General features: G+C 45.4%; 1 protein-coding gene across 1 annotated transcript in view; it reads left to right on the top strand.

The window, feature by feature from the left end:
- The window catches only part of adgrb2 (adhesion G protein-coupled receptor B2), a 1,091,625-nt gene that overhangs the window by 352,287 nt on the left and 721,090 nt on the right, over positions 1 to 18,248 (top strand). The window contains exon 4 of the mRNA XM_078566906.1: positions 4,481 to 4,645. Within this exon, the coding sequence (XP_078423032.1) occupies positions 4,481 to 4,645 (165 nt within the window). The remainder of the gene's footprint in view (positions 1 to 4,480; positions 4,646 to 18,248) is intronic.

The following is an 18,248-nucleotide window of genomic DNA, read 5'->3' as shown; positions in this document are numbered from 1 at the left end:
CATGATTGTTGCTTTGGTCCATGGGGCTCTGTGAGTGAGCTCACTCTGGGAACTTGGAGCTCATCTAGGAACAAGATCGATGCGAGAGAAGACTTGAAGCCTTCGCAGCCATCTGATGATGCCAGCACTGCTGAGACTAAGATGTGGACATGCCTAGGGATCTCCCCCTCCCGTGCATGTCTTTTCTTCTGCCACTACCACTGAGGAGATACACATGCTGCCAGATTATCAATGCAGATGAGCTGCCCTCACTCAATGGTGTTCTTTGAGGAAGAAGAGTTAGAAACACTTCCAATAAAAATTTTAACCATCTCCCTGACATCACACAAGGAGTGCAGATACTAGTTCAACTGAGATTGCCACCACAGGGAGACACGATCACTGAGTGGGAGGAAGGCTAAACCTTGAAATACGAGGATTCCAAAGTACAAAACCACAATACCCTTAGTTGACAGGAACATTCACATAACCATCAAATGAATTAACAAAAGTGCAATTTAGTTACATGTCTAGCACACCCATGACCCAAAAGTGACATTGATTTTTCTTAACTTTCCTAACTCTAGCACTACGCCTGGGTGTGGCCCTGTCATCTGCAGCAGAGGTGGAGGCAGCCTACTGGCTGCTACGTCCTGATGTCTGTGATGACCTTGGCAGACGTCCTCTGGTGGCCTGTGGCCTAAAGGGCACCGGCCTGATAAGGGTCACCTGCTCGGGCAGAAGTGCATTCGATGGCCTGAGAAGCTGGAGTGGATGGCATCACAGGCAGAGGGGGCTGTGAGCAGCTGCACACCTTTGGAGTGTCCTGAGAGGAGGCCCCCGAGATGCCCGGCTGATGGTCATCCTCCCTGTGGGTGCCCGAAGGCCCAGGCCTGACTGCTGCAGGAGATGGTGCACCTGGAGGTAGGTAAAGGTGCCTTGCCGCCTTGTTGCCTACATCCTGATGGTGCCCACCAGAATGTGTGGCGATGGGGTGTAGGGCCGAGCACAAATTTGACAAGGCCTGCTGAACCTAGGTCTCCATGGTGGTTACCAGCCTTCCCTTGGTGACCTTAAGGCGCTCGCATGTCAGAGCCATGACATCAGACAGCACTTGAAAGGACTCCTCCATCATTCGCTCTAGTCTGCTGAGTGACTGCTGAATCTCTGCCTGAAGTTCTGCCTGTTGTTGCATCTCCAGCATAGATTTAATAGTCACTTTCAGAGGTTCATCACCTGACTTGGATTGAGTGGGTGGCTGGTCTCCAGCAGTCCTCAAAGTGCCAGAGACCTGGGCTGTCGCTGCCTCCTACTGCTACGGGGATGTGTCAGTAAGGTGTTCCTCAGAAAGTGAGCCTCAGCCTCATCTACATCTGTGTCCCATAGATGTGTGTGTTCCTGAGTTGGTGGAGGGTGCGTGCGAGTACCATGACGGTTCTTCTGGAGCGTCGTTCTTGGGTGAGGTCCGGGGGCTCATACTGGTGGCGCTGGAATGGCTTGGGGGCCTCGATGTGCTTATGCCTAGAAAAGAGAGTTTCAATTAATGAGCATGTGCTAGATATGACTGCACATGACTCACTGTGAATGTCAGGATTTGTTGAGGTGATGGAGCTGTGATCCGTACAAGGTAGGTTGGAGAGGCCGATCTCCCCTTCCCCATGGGAGTGATCCCTCTTGCCCCCAGCTATCTTGGCTGCAGCCTCCTCGAATTCACTGAGGGCAAATTTGTCAGATGTCTCTCCCTCTCTCACACCTATTGTGCACCAGCTTGGCCTGTATGAAGAAGAAAGATAGACATGTAATGAGAAGAAACAAAAACAAAAATACCTGGAAAAACTCAGCAGGTCTGACAGCATCTGCGGAGAGGAATACAGTTAACGTTTCAAGTCCATATGACTCTTCATCAGAACTAAGAAATATAGAAATGAGGTGGAATATAAGCTGGTTGAAAGCGGGTTGGGACAGGTAGAGCTGGGTAGAGGGCCAGTGATAGGTGGAGGCAAAGAAGAGATTGCCAAAGATGTCTTAGACAAAAGGACAAAGGGATGTTGACAGTGGTGATATTAGCTAAGGAATGTGCTAATGATGACATTAAGGGTAGAAAGCAGGACGAGCAAGTGACAGATAGCCTTAGTGGGGGTGGGGGGGAAGGGATCGAAATAGGCTAAAAGGTAGAGATAAAACAATGGATGGGAATACATTTAAAAATAATGGAAATAGGTGGGAAAAGAAAAATATATATAGAAAAAAAAATATATAAAACATTATAAATTATTGGAAAAGGAGGGATTGGAAAGGGGTGGGGATGGAGGAGAGAGTTGCTGAACTTTAGATCATGAACTCTCTCCTCCATCCCCACCCCCTTTCCAATCCCCCTTTTTCTAATAATTTATAATTTTTAATATATATTTTATTTTATATATATTTTGAAGAGTCATACGGATTCGAAATGTTAACTGTATTCCTCTCTGCAGATGCTGTCAGACCTGCTGAGTTTTTCCAGGTATTTTTGTTTTTGTTTTAGATTTCCAGCATCCGCAGTATTGCTTTTATGTAATGAGAAGCGATGGAGCATAGGTTGGGTGTAATATATGTCCCCAGTGTGTGATGAGCCTACCCAGGAGGATGAGAGGATGGAGTGTGAGCAACATAATAGATGGGATGGTGGTGATGTGAACGTCTTGGTGAGAGAATGAATGTTGGGGGTATGTGTCCCCTGCTAATGGTTGCATGAAACTCCTGACGAGAATGCATGTTGCCATGATGAAAGTTTGACATTGGAGGGTGTGGAAGGATGACTTACCCTGAATGAACGGATGAGATCATTCATCCTCTTCCTGCACTGGGTGACACTTTGGACGCGGGTGTCAGCCACGCTGACCTGCTCTGCTATGGTATTTTAGGCCCGTGAGGTGAGGTTGCTGTGCTTCCTGCAGCCATGTGTGGGGTAGAGCACATGCTGCTGTTCCTGCACCCCTCTGACCAAGGCCTCAAGGGCCTGGTTGGTGAAGCAGGATGCAGACTTTGTGCTGAGGCTCTCAGCCTTGCTTTTGTGGGTTTCGACATCTCTGGTGGCCTGGCGAGATTGAGATTGTGTGTTTAACTGGCTTTTAAATGTGTTGCCCGGACCTTTGAATCCGCTAGCTGACAGTGGGTGGACGAATCAGCTCCTGACTCGCCAGGTGATTTGGAGCGAAATGCCTCTGCATAATTAATGTGGCTCCAAACGCTGAATCAGGCGTAAGTTGCCGCCATTATGGAGGGTGGGCTGGGTGTTGCTGAAACCACCAGCTACCGCACTTAATTTCATTTGGGGAGAATTGCGCCCAGAGTATCACTTTCAGAAGCCAGGGAATAAGTGGTTTGCTCGTCATTTCAGTTAGAGGTGGTTGCTAAGAATTATGAGGAGGATAAAACTAAAAACAAAAGGAAACTTGTGATTCCAGTGTCCTCTGGAGATGACAGAGTCAATTGAAGAATGCGGTTGAGAGCCTGCAATAAATAGTTCAACACTATTCTTGAAAGGTACAGAGTAATAGATATGAAAGGGTTAACAGCTGTGCTAAAATTGTGGAGAGAGAATTGAAGTTATCACACTTCTTTCCCTGCAGTATAATTTCAAAGCCTTCATCCATTAGATAAAATATTGAGAATAGTGTGGCAGTCTTCACTGTGGTTATTCTGCTTTTGACCGGAACCAGAAAACCTGGGCCAGAAACTTACCTGAGCTGGGCAGGCTGAGTGGGAGCGGGTGGGGGTGAGTGCAGAGCCAATCGCCGCCATTTTATGTGGGCGGGCCAATTAAGGCCTGCCCAGCGTGACGCACGGCTAGTAGCGCTCAGCACTACCTGTGCGGGCGGGGGGAGGAGGGAGAGTCGGGGCATGGAGCTGCCTCAGGGAGATTAAGTACATATTGAAATTTTTTAATAAAGAGAAAAATTATTTACACATTACCACTCATGTGACAGCTGGGACATACTTGTCAATTTAGCAAAATTTATTTATTGTTTTCATTAAACCTTCAGGAAACCTCATCCTGGCCGTGGATGAGGTTTCCTGAAAAACGTGAAGGCCGCTTGGGCTCTTTGCCTGCCCGCCAAACTTAAGGTTGGACGGGCAGCGCTGTTAATAATATAAATTACTTCCCTAATGGCCTTAATAGGCCTTTGACAGCTCGGCGGATGCGCAGCCGCCTCTGGTGCATGCCCGTCGAACGAAAGATCTAAATGACATGCAATGACGTCTGGATGCACGCCCGATGTCATCATGTGTCATTTTGCACATCGGCATGTCGGACCCACCCCAGCACACCAATGGCAATATCCTGGCCCTGCATTTCATTGTTTTACTAGAAGTGATTTCACATAAGGAACAATGATAATAAATAAACTAAAATGTTGCTTTGAGGGCTGATAAAAAGTGCAGTCTGGCTGTTTTTGTGAAATTTTTGACTATTTATTGCCAAAATGATTAACTCTGATTTGTTTTATTCCTTTGCTAGGAGATCCTGCTGCTGAAGAGTGGTCTCAGTGGAGTGTGTGCTCACTCACATGTGGCATGGGGTGGCAGGTGCGAACAAGATCCTGTGTCGCCTCCCCCTATGGAACTCTGTGCAGCGGTCCGCTAAGAGAAACCCGAATTTGCAATAATTCAGCCACATGTCCAGGTAGCATTAATTGCATGGTACAATCTTACATCGCAGTAGTGATTGATGTCCTTGAAGCTAATTAAACTGAATTATCAAGATGTGATCCACTGGGTGTAGATAATGCTAGAAATTGCTGATGGGGGTAATAACAAAAGAATGCTTAACGTGTTCATTTAACACTCATCTGATATTTCAACACAAGTCAAAGTTTAAAGTTAATTCAAAGTTAACTCACCAAAAATAACTGTATGCCACCACCACAATTAAAGTAATGAGTTGGGAACTGTCATATATAGACATGGGAAGAAATTTGTTCACATAGTGCTACTTCTAGCAGTGCTACATGCACTATGTTGACTCCCCCTGGGCAGGCAGCATCATGGGCTGTATCCTTTACCCTCACTGAGTCCGTCACCTCTTCCCGTACCTTCCATATTTTCATCTCCTGTAGATGTAGGAGGACAGGGTTCAGGTTTCCTAATTTCTGAGACAGCGTCGGAGAAGTGCAGGTGCTGAGGTGAGTTAATTAGAAGGCCCCACGTATCCTCCATAGCCATTCACCCAGTATCCACTATGTATAGTCCTCAGGATCCATGTAATAGCAATGGGAATCCTTTGAAATGGATATTAATACCTCTAACAATTTAATAGAGCTGTCAGTGTAAAACACAACCATTCATATATCAAAAAAATTCTTGACCCAATGACAAAATGTAAATCTGGTCATGCTCATGTAAAAACAAATAAATGTCTACCCAGTAACCACATCAAAGACATCTAATCCTTTAATAACCTCTTAGAATTGTCAAATTATGGAAACAGCCCCCTGCTGATATAAGTGGTTATGTAGCTTTTGAAACACAATCAAGCATTCGTAATTGCCCCAGCTGTCATAACAACCCTTGGAAATGCAAACAATTAAGCCTATTGAAACAGAAAAAGCAGATTACTATGTTTTCTTTCTAAGCTACACCAGGTCTCCTGGAACCCTGGTCTCTAAAGGAGTCCAGGGACAGGTGCTTTTTTTCTCTCAGTGAAAGATACTGAGACCTTTTATTTTCAAATTTAAAATCACTTTAGATCATGAAGAACTGTTTTTTCCCCAGTTTTGAATGCATAATAGCACTTTTCTAAATAGGGAAAGTATTCTAATGCATCTCACCATTTATATAATGCTGGTCAATATAATGGTCAACTTACTTTTGTAGGACAGAGCGTTATAATCAATCCCTGCTGCAAAAACATACCTAACTTATAATACAACATCTGGTAATGACATTTGAAGCTGTCAAACAATTTAACATTTGTCAGAATATTTCCGACTTCTTAGCAGGCTTCCCCAAGATTCATGAACCGTCAAAAAAGGCGGGTTTTCAAATTCCTTCCAAAACCTGCCCAACCTGATGAAAATATTGGGAGGCAGGAAAAACAAATTTCTCTAGGACTGTCAATGGCAACCCTGACATCACAGGATGTGTGTACGGGGTCGCAACCTGGCCCTAACCCGAACCTCTTCCTGACTATGGGATGTTTGTGTGGGCTACTTTTTCAATGGCAAATTCAAAATTGAAGTTCCACAGACTTATTCTCACCCTTCCCAACATTTTTGGGACACAAAAGTCCTGCCCATTAACTTTGTTTCTCTAACCATCGATGCTGCCCAACATGCTGAGCATTTCCAGCATTTTCTGTTTTCATTTAACATAATGTAATCCTTGTTTGTCATAGGTTAATGTGTCACTGTGTATGTTATACCACGGACCCTTTCACTGGAAAAACTGTTCACAGGAAGCTTGCTAGACCAATAGATAGAAGGCAAACAAACTCCACCTTGTTTGAAACTGAATCTTGCACTATACAACTGCACAGTATCTCAGAATATTGGCAGAAGCAACTGCATGTGTGTAATGGCGGGAATGAAATGTTTTTTAAACTCACCTAGCTTGCTCCCCACTTTTAAGTCAATTTTGAGGATTAAATCAGGCAGATTTCTTTGTTGCAAAAATGGCATGTTTCACACCTGATTTATTGGCACTTACTATTATTATTTAACATTTAACCTGCTCAAAATCTTAAAATCAGTTTAATTAAACTGCAAAGTTTATTCTCAATCTTGAGTTCTCATTTAAAACAGCTAAAGATAACGTTAATGCCAAGCCTTTTGTGGTTGTTTGTGTTAGACAAGCATGTACAAGCAACATTGACATTTGTTGTCAATAATCTACAATATATTCTCAGTTTATTTATACAACAAAACCACAGGCTGTAAGAGGAATAAAAGAGATACACTTGTTAAGGCCCCAGATACTTTACAATAGGAGTGTGTTTGATCTTGGACATCCCACTAAGGTGTAAAGACAACAAATAAAGTTGCTTGATATTTTCTCCTCACTCTTTAGATTAGTATCTTTAGTATTTTTAAAATTTTTTTTTTGAAAAGGGTGAGTAATGGAACATATTGTTTTTTACCCACTAAAATATTGTGGGAACTCACAGTATTGAAGCATGAACTTCCAGCAAATGTGATTTTGAATTTGGGCATAAATCTAGTGATCGTAAAACATCTGCAATAATCATTTTTGGCATGAGCGGACAATATCGCGAGAGGGCCAAAAATTGGTTTCACGACGTTGTGAAACCAGTTTGCGATCGTCCACTCCGCCCACCGATGATGGACATCAGGAAACTCATTATAATGCATCAGCACATCATTATAAAGCCAGCCTGCCAGACTCATCCCCCTGCACCGCCCCCCCCAACCAACCCCCGCTGGATCGCCTGCCCACGCAGATGGGAAAAACAAACCAGTGCAGAACATGTCTTGACAATTGTGACATGCAAAAATCGGGACTTACCGCCAGGGCCTTGATCACATCGCGGACGTCCAAGGAACAGAAGATGCTGGAGCCCGACAGCAACAGGATCTTGGAGGAACGTCCATGGTATGCTGGGCGGATTCTCATGGACATGGCTCTGCTGTGAAGCAGCTCCAGAAAGTTGGAAAGTCACCTTTGATGCTCACAACTGATGATGGTCAAGGGGGTGGGAGTGGAAGAGGTGTCAGGAGGTGAGGTTGGGAGGGGGGAATGAAGGTATCTGGGGGTGAGGTTGGGAGGGGGAAATGAAGGTGTCGGGGGTGGTGAGGTTGGGGAGGGAGAATGAAGGTGTTGGGGGGGAATGAAGGTGTCGGGGTGGTGAGGTTGGGAGAGGGTAGGGAGTACGGGGGGAGGAGGGATCAAAGGGAGAGAAGATAGCAAATGGGGAAGTAAGTTTACGAGAGGGTGGTGTAAGGCATAAGGGAAGGAGTTTAGAGTGGGGAAGGAGTATGGAATGGGGAAGGAGTCCAGGAGGAGGAAGTAGTGTAGAGAGGGGAGGGAGTCCTGGGGGCGGGAATAAGGGTGGAGGAAAGAGTCGGGAAGGACGAAGGAGTAAAGCTGGAGGAAGACATAAGGGTGTCTGAGGGAGTCAGGAAGGGGGAGGGACTAAGTGGGGTGGCATCCAGGGGGTGTGGGGGTAGGAGTTCTGGGGGGTGAGGGGTCCAGAGGGGGGAAAGTCCAGATGAACGTGCAGGGGAGGTGTCTGATGGGTCCATGACTGCTTCCTGGGGAGCAAATTGAGGGTGCGTGTGGTATGAGGGAATGGTGAGAATGACCAAGGGCAGAGTGAGGCAGTAGGGTGGGAGGGTGAGAGTTCGACGGTAGCAGTATAAGGAATGGCGAGGGTGGTTGGTGGAGACTCGGAGGCAGACCCAGACACAGGACTGGCAAGGAGGAGGTTGGGGAGGTGAATATGGATAGGGGTGAGATTTTTAGGAAGGAAGGGAACTTGCACGTTCACCTGGACATCCCCAAAGGAAAAGGGTTGTGGCTGGTTGGTCACAGGGGAAGTGGAAGGAGGGCAACTGTGATGGGGTAAGGAAATGGGTGACTGGGGGAGGGGAAAAGACGGGGGAACCCACAAAAAACTGAATCCAGACCACAATGTCCAAATCGAAAGTGCAATAACAGTCGTGGTGGATGAGATGAAGTGCTGCAGGGCAGTGTGATCATTGGGCGGGTGGAGATACAGGTCAGGTAAGATGGACAACTGAAAGCGAACCACAGCATGCAGCATTCAAAATGCTCAGGACATTGAGGTGACTGTGATATGGGAAGAATCTGTGTGCATGGGAAAGTTCTTGCATGAGGCTCTGAAAGGCTCTGCTACACACACACCTCTCCCTCCAGAATCACTCAATGACCAGCTTCTCCCTCTGCGATGACAGGGGGCGAGGTTGAGGGGCTCACAGCAAAGGGGACTCTGAGGGAGAGGACAGCCTCTGAGATTCCTGAGTAGATGATCCAGGGGCGTCAGCTGCCGCTCCTCCCCCCTTCAGGGTCCCAGCCTGACTCCTCGAGGGCTGGAGCACCTGGAAGGACGTCAAGGTGTCCTGTTTCCCTCTCACGTTGCCACTGAAGGAACTCCCCCATAGCTCCCACAATGGAGTGCAGGTCTGCAAACATCTCTACGTTCTGCTGGAACAGGTCTCCATAGCATCCTCCCCATGAAGAATCCCATACACGCACATGTGGGCACCACTTCATCAGAGAGCTGGTGGATGCACTGCTCTGACTTGTGTGCCAGTTTGCTGAGGGCTTTCAACAGCTCTGTGTGATGTCCCCCCACCTTCTGCTGACTCTCCAGGATGGGTTGGAAGGCCAAATCTAGAGGCTCGTCATCTGACTCGGACCTCACATCCCTGATCCCCAGCAGACCTCTGAATGACCTCGAGCTCGCACGAACCTGCCTCCTGCTGCTGTGGACATGTGTCCATGTGGTGACCACCAGATTGTTATCTCGAGCCTGCTCTAGATCCAGGTTCCATCGAGGTGTGTGTCTCTGCATTGGTACAGGGTGTGGGTAAGTGCTGTGAGGGATCTTCCAGGCTGCTTATTTCCAGCTCTTTTTAATTGGGAAGGTGTCGTCTTGGCTGAAGGTGAGGACATGGATGGAGCTGAGGGAATGGCTGTTTGAGGGTGTTAGTTGTTTGGCAGAGCTCCCTGTGAACCCAAGTAGAGATAAGCAATGCATGGCAGCAGAGTCAAAAGCAGGAGAGAGAGCACTCACATTTGCATTGAAAGAGGGTTGATGTTGTGCAGGATCCTTACGAGGGTGTTTGCCGCCGACCTCACCATCACCACAGACACAGTCCACGTCCTCACCAGTCAAGCAATGGCACACTGCCAGGCTGCTCCTACCTGGCAGCTATCTTTACAACCTGCTAAACTCCAACAGCTTCCAAAATAAAATGCTGTTTTTCTTCTGTGTTTGTGGGAGGGACCTGCCTTTCTGGGCCCCTGGTGCTAGGCAACAGCCCAATTCTTCTACCCTTGTCTTTGCTTAACTTCTTGGGTCGTAAACTCTCTTTAGAAATGCAAGCACCTTTTTAAAGTGAAACTAAAACTCCATTTGACCTTTCTTAACACGCAGGTACAGAAATGCAAATCAAAATTGAACATTAAAGCTAAAATTCATTCCTAACACCCATAAAATACAAATATAATTTACTTAAACCATCTCTATTTCCTAACAGTGGGACACATGGCACTGTGTGGAATGTTTGTGTGGTGAGCGGAGCACGATGTAAGGGTTTGTGTGAGAGTTAGTGTTGTTCTCCTTTCAGATGTAAGATCCCTGTGGATGTATGATGGGCTTGTGACTGTGTGAGTTGAGAGTGATGAGAAAATGAATTACCTTGGCAGGATGGATGAGACCATTCATCCTGTAACGGCACTGGGTGGCTGTCCACTTTTGCAGAGCATTGGTGCTGACCACCACTACCACCGCCTCCCAACCAGATTCCTGAGGTTACTGCCCATCCTGCGACCAGAGCCGGGGTAGAGGACATCATGGCGCGCCTCCACTGCATCCACATGTCACTGGAGGGATGCGTCATTGAACCTGGGGGCTGCAGTCTTTATGCCTTTTGGGACCATCCTGTCTTCTTTGCAGCATGGTTTGGAAGCACTGAGAGGTGTGCGTGTGGCTGGACTTTAAATATGGTGCCCGGCGTGATGAAGCAGTGAAGTGATGGCGTGGTGGGTCAATGACAGTCCACCCACCATGGAAATGGAGTGCTTCCTGGGAATGCATAATTAATTTGGTGGATTTGGGAGGATACAGCATGAAAAGCCGCTATTGCTACCAGCAGATAAAACGTTGTTTTACTTGCCTGCTACTGCACTTAGTGCAAATCTGTGATGATTCCGCCCGGTATCTGAAGAATACACTCGATCATCAATGTACAAGTTGATCAGCAACCTGTGGTGAGGAAGAGATATGATGTGAATTATGACCTGCCACAAGTTGCTGGCTGATTTGCTTTAGTCAGCCATTATTTAATGGCACCTTGTACTTAACCTCCCCATTTGTTCCATGACGTTATTGCATTTGCACATTATCTGCTCACTAAACCACAGAAAGTTAAGTCCAGTAACAATTAATATAAATACTCTTTTAACAATGTAATAACTCCTAATGTAATGCTAATCAACCTTTCCAGCCCCGAAAGTGAACAATTAAGATTGGGAGTTCATTCCTTTAGGTTGTGAATATTTGTTGAAGAATTTAAAAATGTCAAATTTTAAGTTTGAGAAGTATTATTTTATTTTTCTGTTATGCCTCTTTCCTTTCCTTTCTTTTCCTTTCTTACTTCTCTAATCTTTCTTTCCCTCTATTTATCTTTGTGTATCTGATTTTATATTGAATTCACCCACTAAATTCACTTTCCTTCAATTATATTCGCTGCTCCCAATGCAGTTTTCTCTACATTGAGAGACTAAACGCAGACTGGGTGACCGCTTTGCAGAAGGTCTGATGACCTTCACTCATTCTGCATGGATGACCCGGACCCTCCTGTCGCTTGCCATTTCAACACACTATCTTGCTGTCATGCACACATACCCACCCTTGGCCTGCTGCAATGTTCTAGTGAAATCCAACGCAAACTGGAGGAACAACACCTCACCTTCCGGACTTAACACTGTGCTCCACACTTCAGACCATGAAGTCTCTCCTCCCTCTTTACCCTTTTTTAATCCAATTGCTTTTTTAAATTTTTAAGTTTTTAAAAAATCCCTTTTCCCCAACTCTCCGCACCCCCCCGCCCCACCCACCCCTCCCCCACAGGGCCACCTGTCACAAGTTTCTACATTGTGCTTTCAGAGTGCTGACCTTAGTTCTGCTATTAACACACTCTGCTCTTAAATTTACGCCACTATCAGCACCTTCTTTAGTCTTAACCACTACCGTTAACACTCCCTTTGCCTTGTGTCCATGACATCTTTGTCAATCTCTCCCACCTACCCTTGACCTGCTATCTTGCTTCACCCCCTCCTAAACGGTATAAAATACATCACATTTATACTTCTGTTTAGCTCTGAAGAAGTCATGCAGCATCGAAACATTAACTCTCCACGGACGCTGTCGGACCCACTGAGTTTTTCCAGCACTTTTTGTTTTTATTTCAGATTTCCAGCATCCGCAGTATTTTGCTGTCACTTTCCTTCTTAGTCTGGTTATTTCTGAACCCTTAAATCATATTGGTTAATACTCTGTTTATGCATTGTTCACCAAGGTCACAGATGCCCTGTTCCCCTCACAATTTAATAAATTTATTAAACTTACTGGGCAAAGCTGTTTTGATCTGAAGGATGCAGAAAAATATCTTACTAACCAGGCAGACTGCAAATTACCCTGCTCCAGCAAATCTTAGGCTATTGTTTTGCCATTCAGACCCTGCATTTTCTAGTAGCCTCTATTGTAGAGTAATTCAATCACCCTTTTGATTGGAGATGCTAATATCTAGATATGCCATGCTGGTCCTAAGTATGGCAATATATTACAGATAAGGTTAATGTGATCTCAGCTACTCAGGAGAACTATTAGGAGGCTTTAAAAAATATGACTTAACACCACAAAGCTGAGGTATAATATTACAATACATTAGCAACACAAAGTGTGCATGAGTAAGAATGTATGTAAGGTAGTCATGGTGAAAATACTTGAGTTATGCAAATTGTATTCAATACAACATGTTTTTCCATCTTTATTGGGATGTGTATCACTGGCAAGGCCAGTTTTTGTTGTCCTTGAACTGAGTGACTTGCTAGGTTATTTCAGAGATCAGTTAAGATTCAACTGCATTGCTGTGGGTTTGGAGTCGCATGAAACAGATGGGTTTGTGCAACAATTGATGACAATTTCGTGGTCATCATTACTGAGACCAGCTTTCAATTCCAGATTAAAACAGAAACAGAAATACCTGGAAAAACTCAGCAGGTCTGGCAGCATTGGCGGAGAAGAGTACAGTTGATGTTTCGAGTCCTCATGACCCTTCAACAGAACTAAGTAAAAATAGGAGAGGGGTGAAATATAAGCTGGGTTTGGGGGGGTGGGGGGGTGCGCGGGGAGAGGAGGTGGGAGAAGTGGGGGGCAGGGTGGTTGTTGGGAGAAGCAAGCAGTGATAGGAGGGGATAACCAAAAAAATGTCACAGACAAAGGAACAAAGAGGTGTTGAAGGTGGTGATATTATCTAAAAGAATGTGCTAATTAAGAGTGGATAGCAGGGCAAGCAAGGTACAGATAGCTCTAGTGGGGGTGGGGTGAAATAAGACTAAAAGGGCATAAAAGGTATATATAAATGATGGGTGGAATACATTTAAAAATAATGGGAATAGGTGGGAAAAGTAAAATCTATATAAATTATTGGAAAAAAACAAAAAGGAGGGGGAAGAAACGGAAAAGGGGTGGGGATGGACGAGGGAGTTCAAGATCTAAAATTGTTGAACTCAATATTCAGTCCGGAAGGCTGTAAAGCGCCTACTCGGAAGATGAGGTGCTGTTCCTCCAGTTTGCGTTGAGCTTCACTGGAACAATGCAGCAAGCCATGGACATACATGTGGGCAAGAGAGCAGGGTGGAGTGTTAAAATGGCAAGCGACAGGGAGGTCTGGATGATGCTTGTGGGCAGACCGAAGGTGTTTTGCAAAGCGGTCACCCAGTCTGCGTTTGGTCTCGCCAATGTAGAGGAAACCGCATTGGGAGCAACGAATGCAGTAGACTAAGTTGAAGGAAGTGCAAGTGATATGCTGCTTCACTTGAAAGGAGTGTTTGGGCCCTTGGACGGTGAGGAGAGAGGAAGTGAAGGGGCAGGTGTTGCATATCTTGCGTTCGCATGGGGAGGTGCCGTAGGAGGGGGCTGAGGAGTAGGGGGTGAACACTGAACATCAAGCCGTTGTTTCCAGGACTGTCACTGACCTCATCTCCTCTGGAGATCTTCCTTCCAACCTGATAGTCGCACAACCTCGGACAGCCCGCTTCTACTTCCTACCCAAAATCCACAAACAGGACTGTCCCGGCAGACCGATCGTGTCAGCCTGTTCCTGCCCCACGGAACTCATTTCTCGCTATCTTGACTCCCTTCTCTCTCCCCTTGTCCAGTCCCTTCCCACCTACATCCATGATTCCTCTGACACCTTATGTCACATCAACAATTTCCAGTTCCCTGGCCCCAACCGCCTCATCTTCACCATGGACGTCCAATCCCTCTACACCTCTAACCCCCACCCATCTGCTTCTTCCTCGAACAGAGGCCCGAACAATCTCCATCCACCACTACTCTTCTCCGTCTGGCTGAACGTGTTCTCACACTGAACAATTTCTCCTTTAACTCCTCTCATTTCCTCCACATAAAAGGTATGGCTATGAGTACCCGCATGGGCCCCAGCTATGCCTGTCTCTTTATGGGGTATGTGGAACATTCCTTGTTCCAGTCCTACTCCGGCCCCCTCCCACAACTCTTTCTCCAGTACATCGAAGATTACTTCGGTGCTGCTTCATGCTCTTGTCGGGACCTGGAAAAATGTATTAATTTTGCTTCCAATTTCCACCCCTCCATCATTTTCACATGGTCCATCTCTGACACTTCCCTTCCCTTCCTTGACCTCTCTGTCTCAATTTCTGGTGATAGACTGTCCACCAATATCCATTACTAGCCTACCGACTCCCACAGCTACCTCGACTACAGCTCCTCACACCCTGCTTCCTGTAAGGACTCCATCCCATTCTTTCAGTTCCTTCGCCTTCGTCGCATCTGTTCTGATGATGCTAACTTCAAAAACAGTTCCTCTGACATGTCCTCCTTCTTCCTTAACCGAGGTTTTCCACCCACGGTAGTTGACAGGGCCCTCAACTGTGTCTGGCCCATCTCCCGCGCATCCGCCCTCACGCCTTCTCCTCCCTCCCAGAAACATGATAGGGTCCCCCTTGTCCTCACTTATCACCCTATTAGCCTCCGCATTCAAAGGATCATCCTCCGCCATTTCCGCCAACTCCAGCATGATGCCACCACCAAACACAACTTCCCTTCACCCCCTCTTGGCGGCATTCCGTAGGGATCGTTCCCTCCGTAACACCCTGGTCCACTCCTCCATCACCCCCTACTCCTCAACCCCCTCCTACGGCACCTCCCCATGCAAACGCAAGATATGCAACACCTGCCCCTTCTCTTCCTCTCTCCTCACCGTTCAAGGGCCCAAACACACCTTTCAAGTGAAGCAGCATTTCATTTGCTCTTCCCTCAACTTAGTCTACTGCATTCGTTGCTCCCAATGCGGTTTCCTCTACATTGGAGAGACCAAACGCAGACTGGGTGACCGCTTTGCAGAACACCTTCGGTCTGTCCGCAAGCATCGCCCAGACCTCCCTGTTGCTTGCCATTTTAAAACTCCACCCTGCTCTTGCCCACATGTCTGACCTTGGCTTGCTGCATTGTTCCAGTGAAGCTCAACGCAAATTGGAGGAACAGCACCTCATCTTCCGACTAGACACTTTATAGCCTTCTGGACTGAATATTGAGTTCAACAATTTTAGATCTTGAACTCCCTCGTCCATCCCCCCCCCCCCCTTTCCGTTTCTTCCCCCTCCTTTTTTCTTTTTTTCCAATAATTTATATAGACTTTTATTTTCCCACCTAGTTCCATTATTTTTAAATGTATTCCACCCATCATTTATATATACCTTTTATGCCCTTTTAGTCTTATTTTACCCCACCCCCACTAGAGCTATCTGTACCTTGCTTGTCCTGCTATCCACTCTTAATTAGCACATTCTTTTAGATAATATCACCACCTCTTCGTTCTTTTGTCTGTGACATCTTTTGGTTATCTCCTCCTATCACTGCTCGCTCTCCCAACAACCACCCCCCGGCCCCAATCCAGCTCACCCCTGTCCTATTTTTACTTAGTTCTGTTGAAGGGTCATGAGGACTCGAAACGTCAACTGCACTCTTCTCCGCCGATGCTGCCAGACCTGCTGAGTTTTTCCAGGTATTTCTGTTTCGGATTTCCAGCATCCACAGTTTTTTGTTTTTATTTCAATTCCAGATTGCTAGCTGTTGTAGTGAGATTTGAACCCATGTCCACAAAGCATTAGCCTGGGCCTCTAGATTGCCAGTCTAGTGATATTACCACTACACCACTGCCTCCCCTAGAACATGATGGGAAAGGGAAAGGGAATGTACTGTAGGTTGGAATTTGCTTATGCCAAGTTTGTTCCCAATGCCCTAATATTTAAAGGAAAAATCAGAAATAATGAAGGCCACAGCATGAAGCACATGTTGAATCTCATGATTTCAAGGAACTGATGTGCTAATAGAAGCAATGGGAGGTAATTTTAACTTTGGGTGTTGATGTAAAGTGGATGGTATGGTCCATTATACACCTTGCCCAATTTTCCTTTCCATTTGAAGACTATAAAAGGGAAAATATGACAGAGCATGTGATGGACGACTAATTTTTACACCATTACCCACAGTTCTGATGACCCCGAATAGTTGATTTATTCAGAAGAGAAGCCTGGATAACATTGAAACTGAAGAATGGGACAGTGCACAGAACTGCTAGTGTGTACCATTTAGTTATATATTTTATTGCACAATATGACAAAACAGTGTAAATGTTGAGTGTGCATAAACACTTAATAGTACATTTGATGGCAATGCAGTGTCAAATTGAATAAATGTGCTTATGTACTCATAATACCGTGTCTACACCCTTCACAAAGCATGGAAAGCCCAGTGCTTGACCAGTTGCATCTGGAAGAGCCTGCGCACCCACAGTCACCACCAACACTACCACAACTTAAGCAAGCTGTGACAGACATGCATGGTGATCTTGAGGAGGAATTTCAGGGTGAAGGATTGAGGAAAGTAATTCTTAGTAAGCTAGTTGGTGGTACCAATCATGCTGAGTACCCTATGTAACACACATATGGATATTGACCATATTGGTCTTGTTTTTAAATACAGGCCGTTAGAATAGTAACACAATATGGTAATTTAATTGACAATCCGAGGTATATTGGTAACTGCTTGTGTCATGTGGGGGATTCCAACAACCAGATATTCACTGCTATCCCACATTCAAGTGATGTCATGATGTCATGTAATGGTTGTTTGCATTACCGCCTGCCATTGATTAAATTGAAACATCAATGAGATCTATAGTGGAAAGATCAGTTTTGCAGGAGATTATCACAGTAGAAGTATCTCCTATGAAGGCTCCCTTTGCTACCGTAGAGGTTTTGTGGTCAAAGCTCCCAGATGCAGTAATGGCAGGCTTCATGTTGCAGCCAACCATGAAAGAGTGATTCTGAAACTTCATAGTTTTCCTTTATCCTGTGCTTAGACTACATTGCATTGTGAGGCGCTATCATTAGCAGTGACATTGACTGAGCAGCATAGGAATAAGCAGTGAACATGCATGCAGTACCTGCAAAAGTGATAGTAGGTGCTGCCTCTGAAAACATATGAGAATGGATTGATTGCTAACGAAAATTATAAGTAAAAGTTTTATTAACAAGAAAAGAAAACTTAAGCACACAAGATTACAGATACACAGTTAAACTTAGCCTTACAAAAGACTCTCTACTTCATCAGACCCACAAGTAAACACCTTCCAGGCAACACTCTCTTATAGATGTTTAATCTAAAAATCCGGTAATATCATCCAAGGAAAACTGCTCTAGCTTTAATAAAGGCATACCGCATGACCCTTTTAACTCTCTTCCACTCCGCTGTGGAAATCCAAACTTCAGAATAAAACTGCTTTTCGCAGCCTAAGACTTTTCTAACTTAACTAGATGGCTGATTCAAACTACATACTCTCCCAGCTCAGAGCTTCAGCTGTAGCTCCAGCTGCTAAATCTCACAGCTCCTGCCCAACAGTTACCCTAAGCTCTCCACAGTAACTTTAAAATACCTTTTTCCCCATTTCATCTCGGGTTCTATTGTCCTCACACCTCTTTGAAACCCAAACCCTTCCAAATATAAGATCTTTCATGTTTCCATCTTGTCTTTGCTTTCGGGTCAATAAAATATAATATCCCCACTTTTGTTTACCTATGGAACTCCTGCAAGATGCAAACATGTTTCTTGTTACCTCTGACTTCCCTTTGCTATTCAAACAAACTCTCAACTTATTTAAAAATGCAAATGTTAAATCTAACCTATTCACTTGTATCTGAAACCTAACACCTCTTCTTTCCGTAGCTTAATTAACTCATATATACACACACACACACAC

Source organism: Cetorhinus maximus, chromosome 21 (genome assembly GCF_964194155.1).
Source record: "Cetorhinus maximus chromosome 21, sCetMax3.hap1.1, whole genome shotgun sequence".
Taxonomy (NCBI): Eukaryota; Metazoa; Chordata; class Chondrichthyes; order Lamniformes; family Cetorhinidae; genus Cetorhinus; species Cetorhinus maximus.
This window is presented reverse-complemented; position numbering and strand designations above follow the sequence as displayed.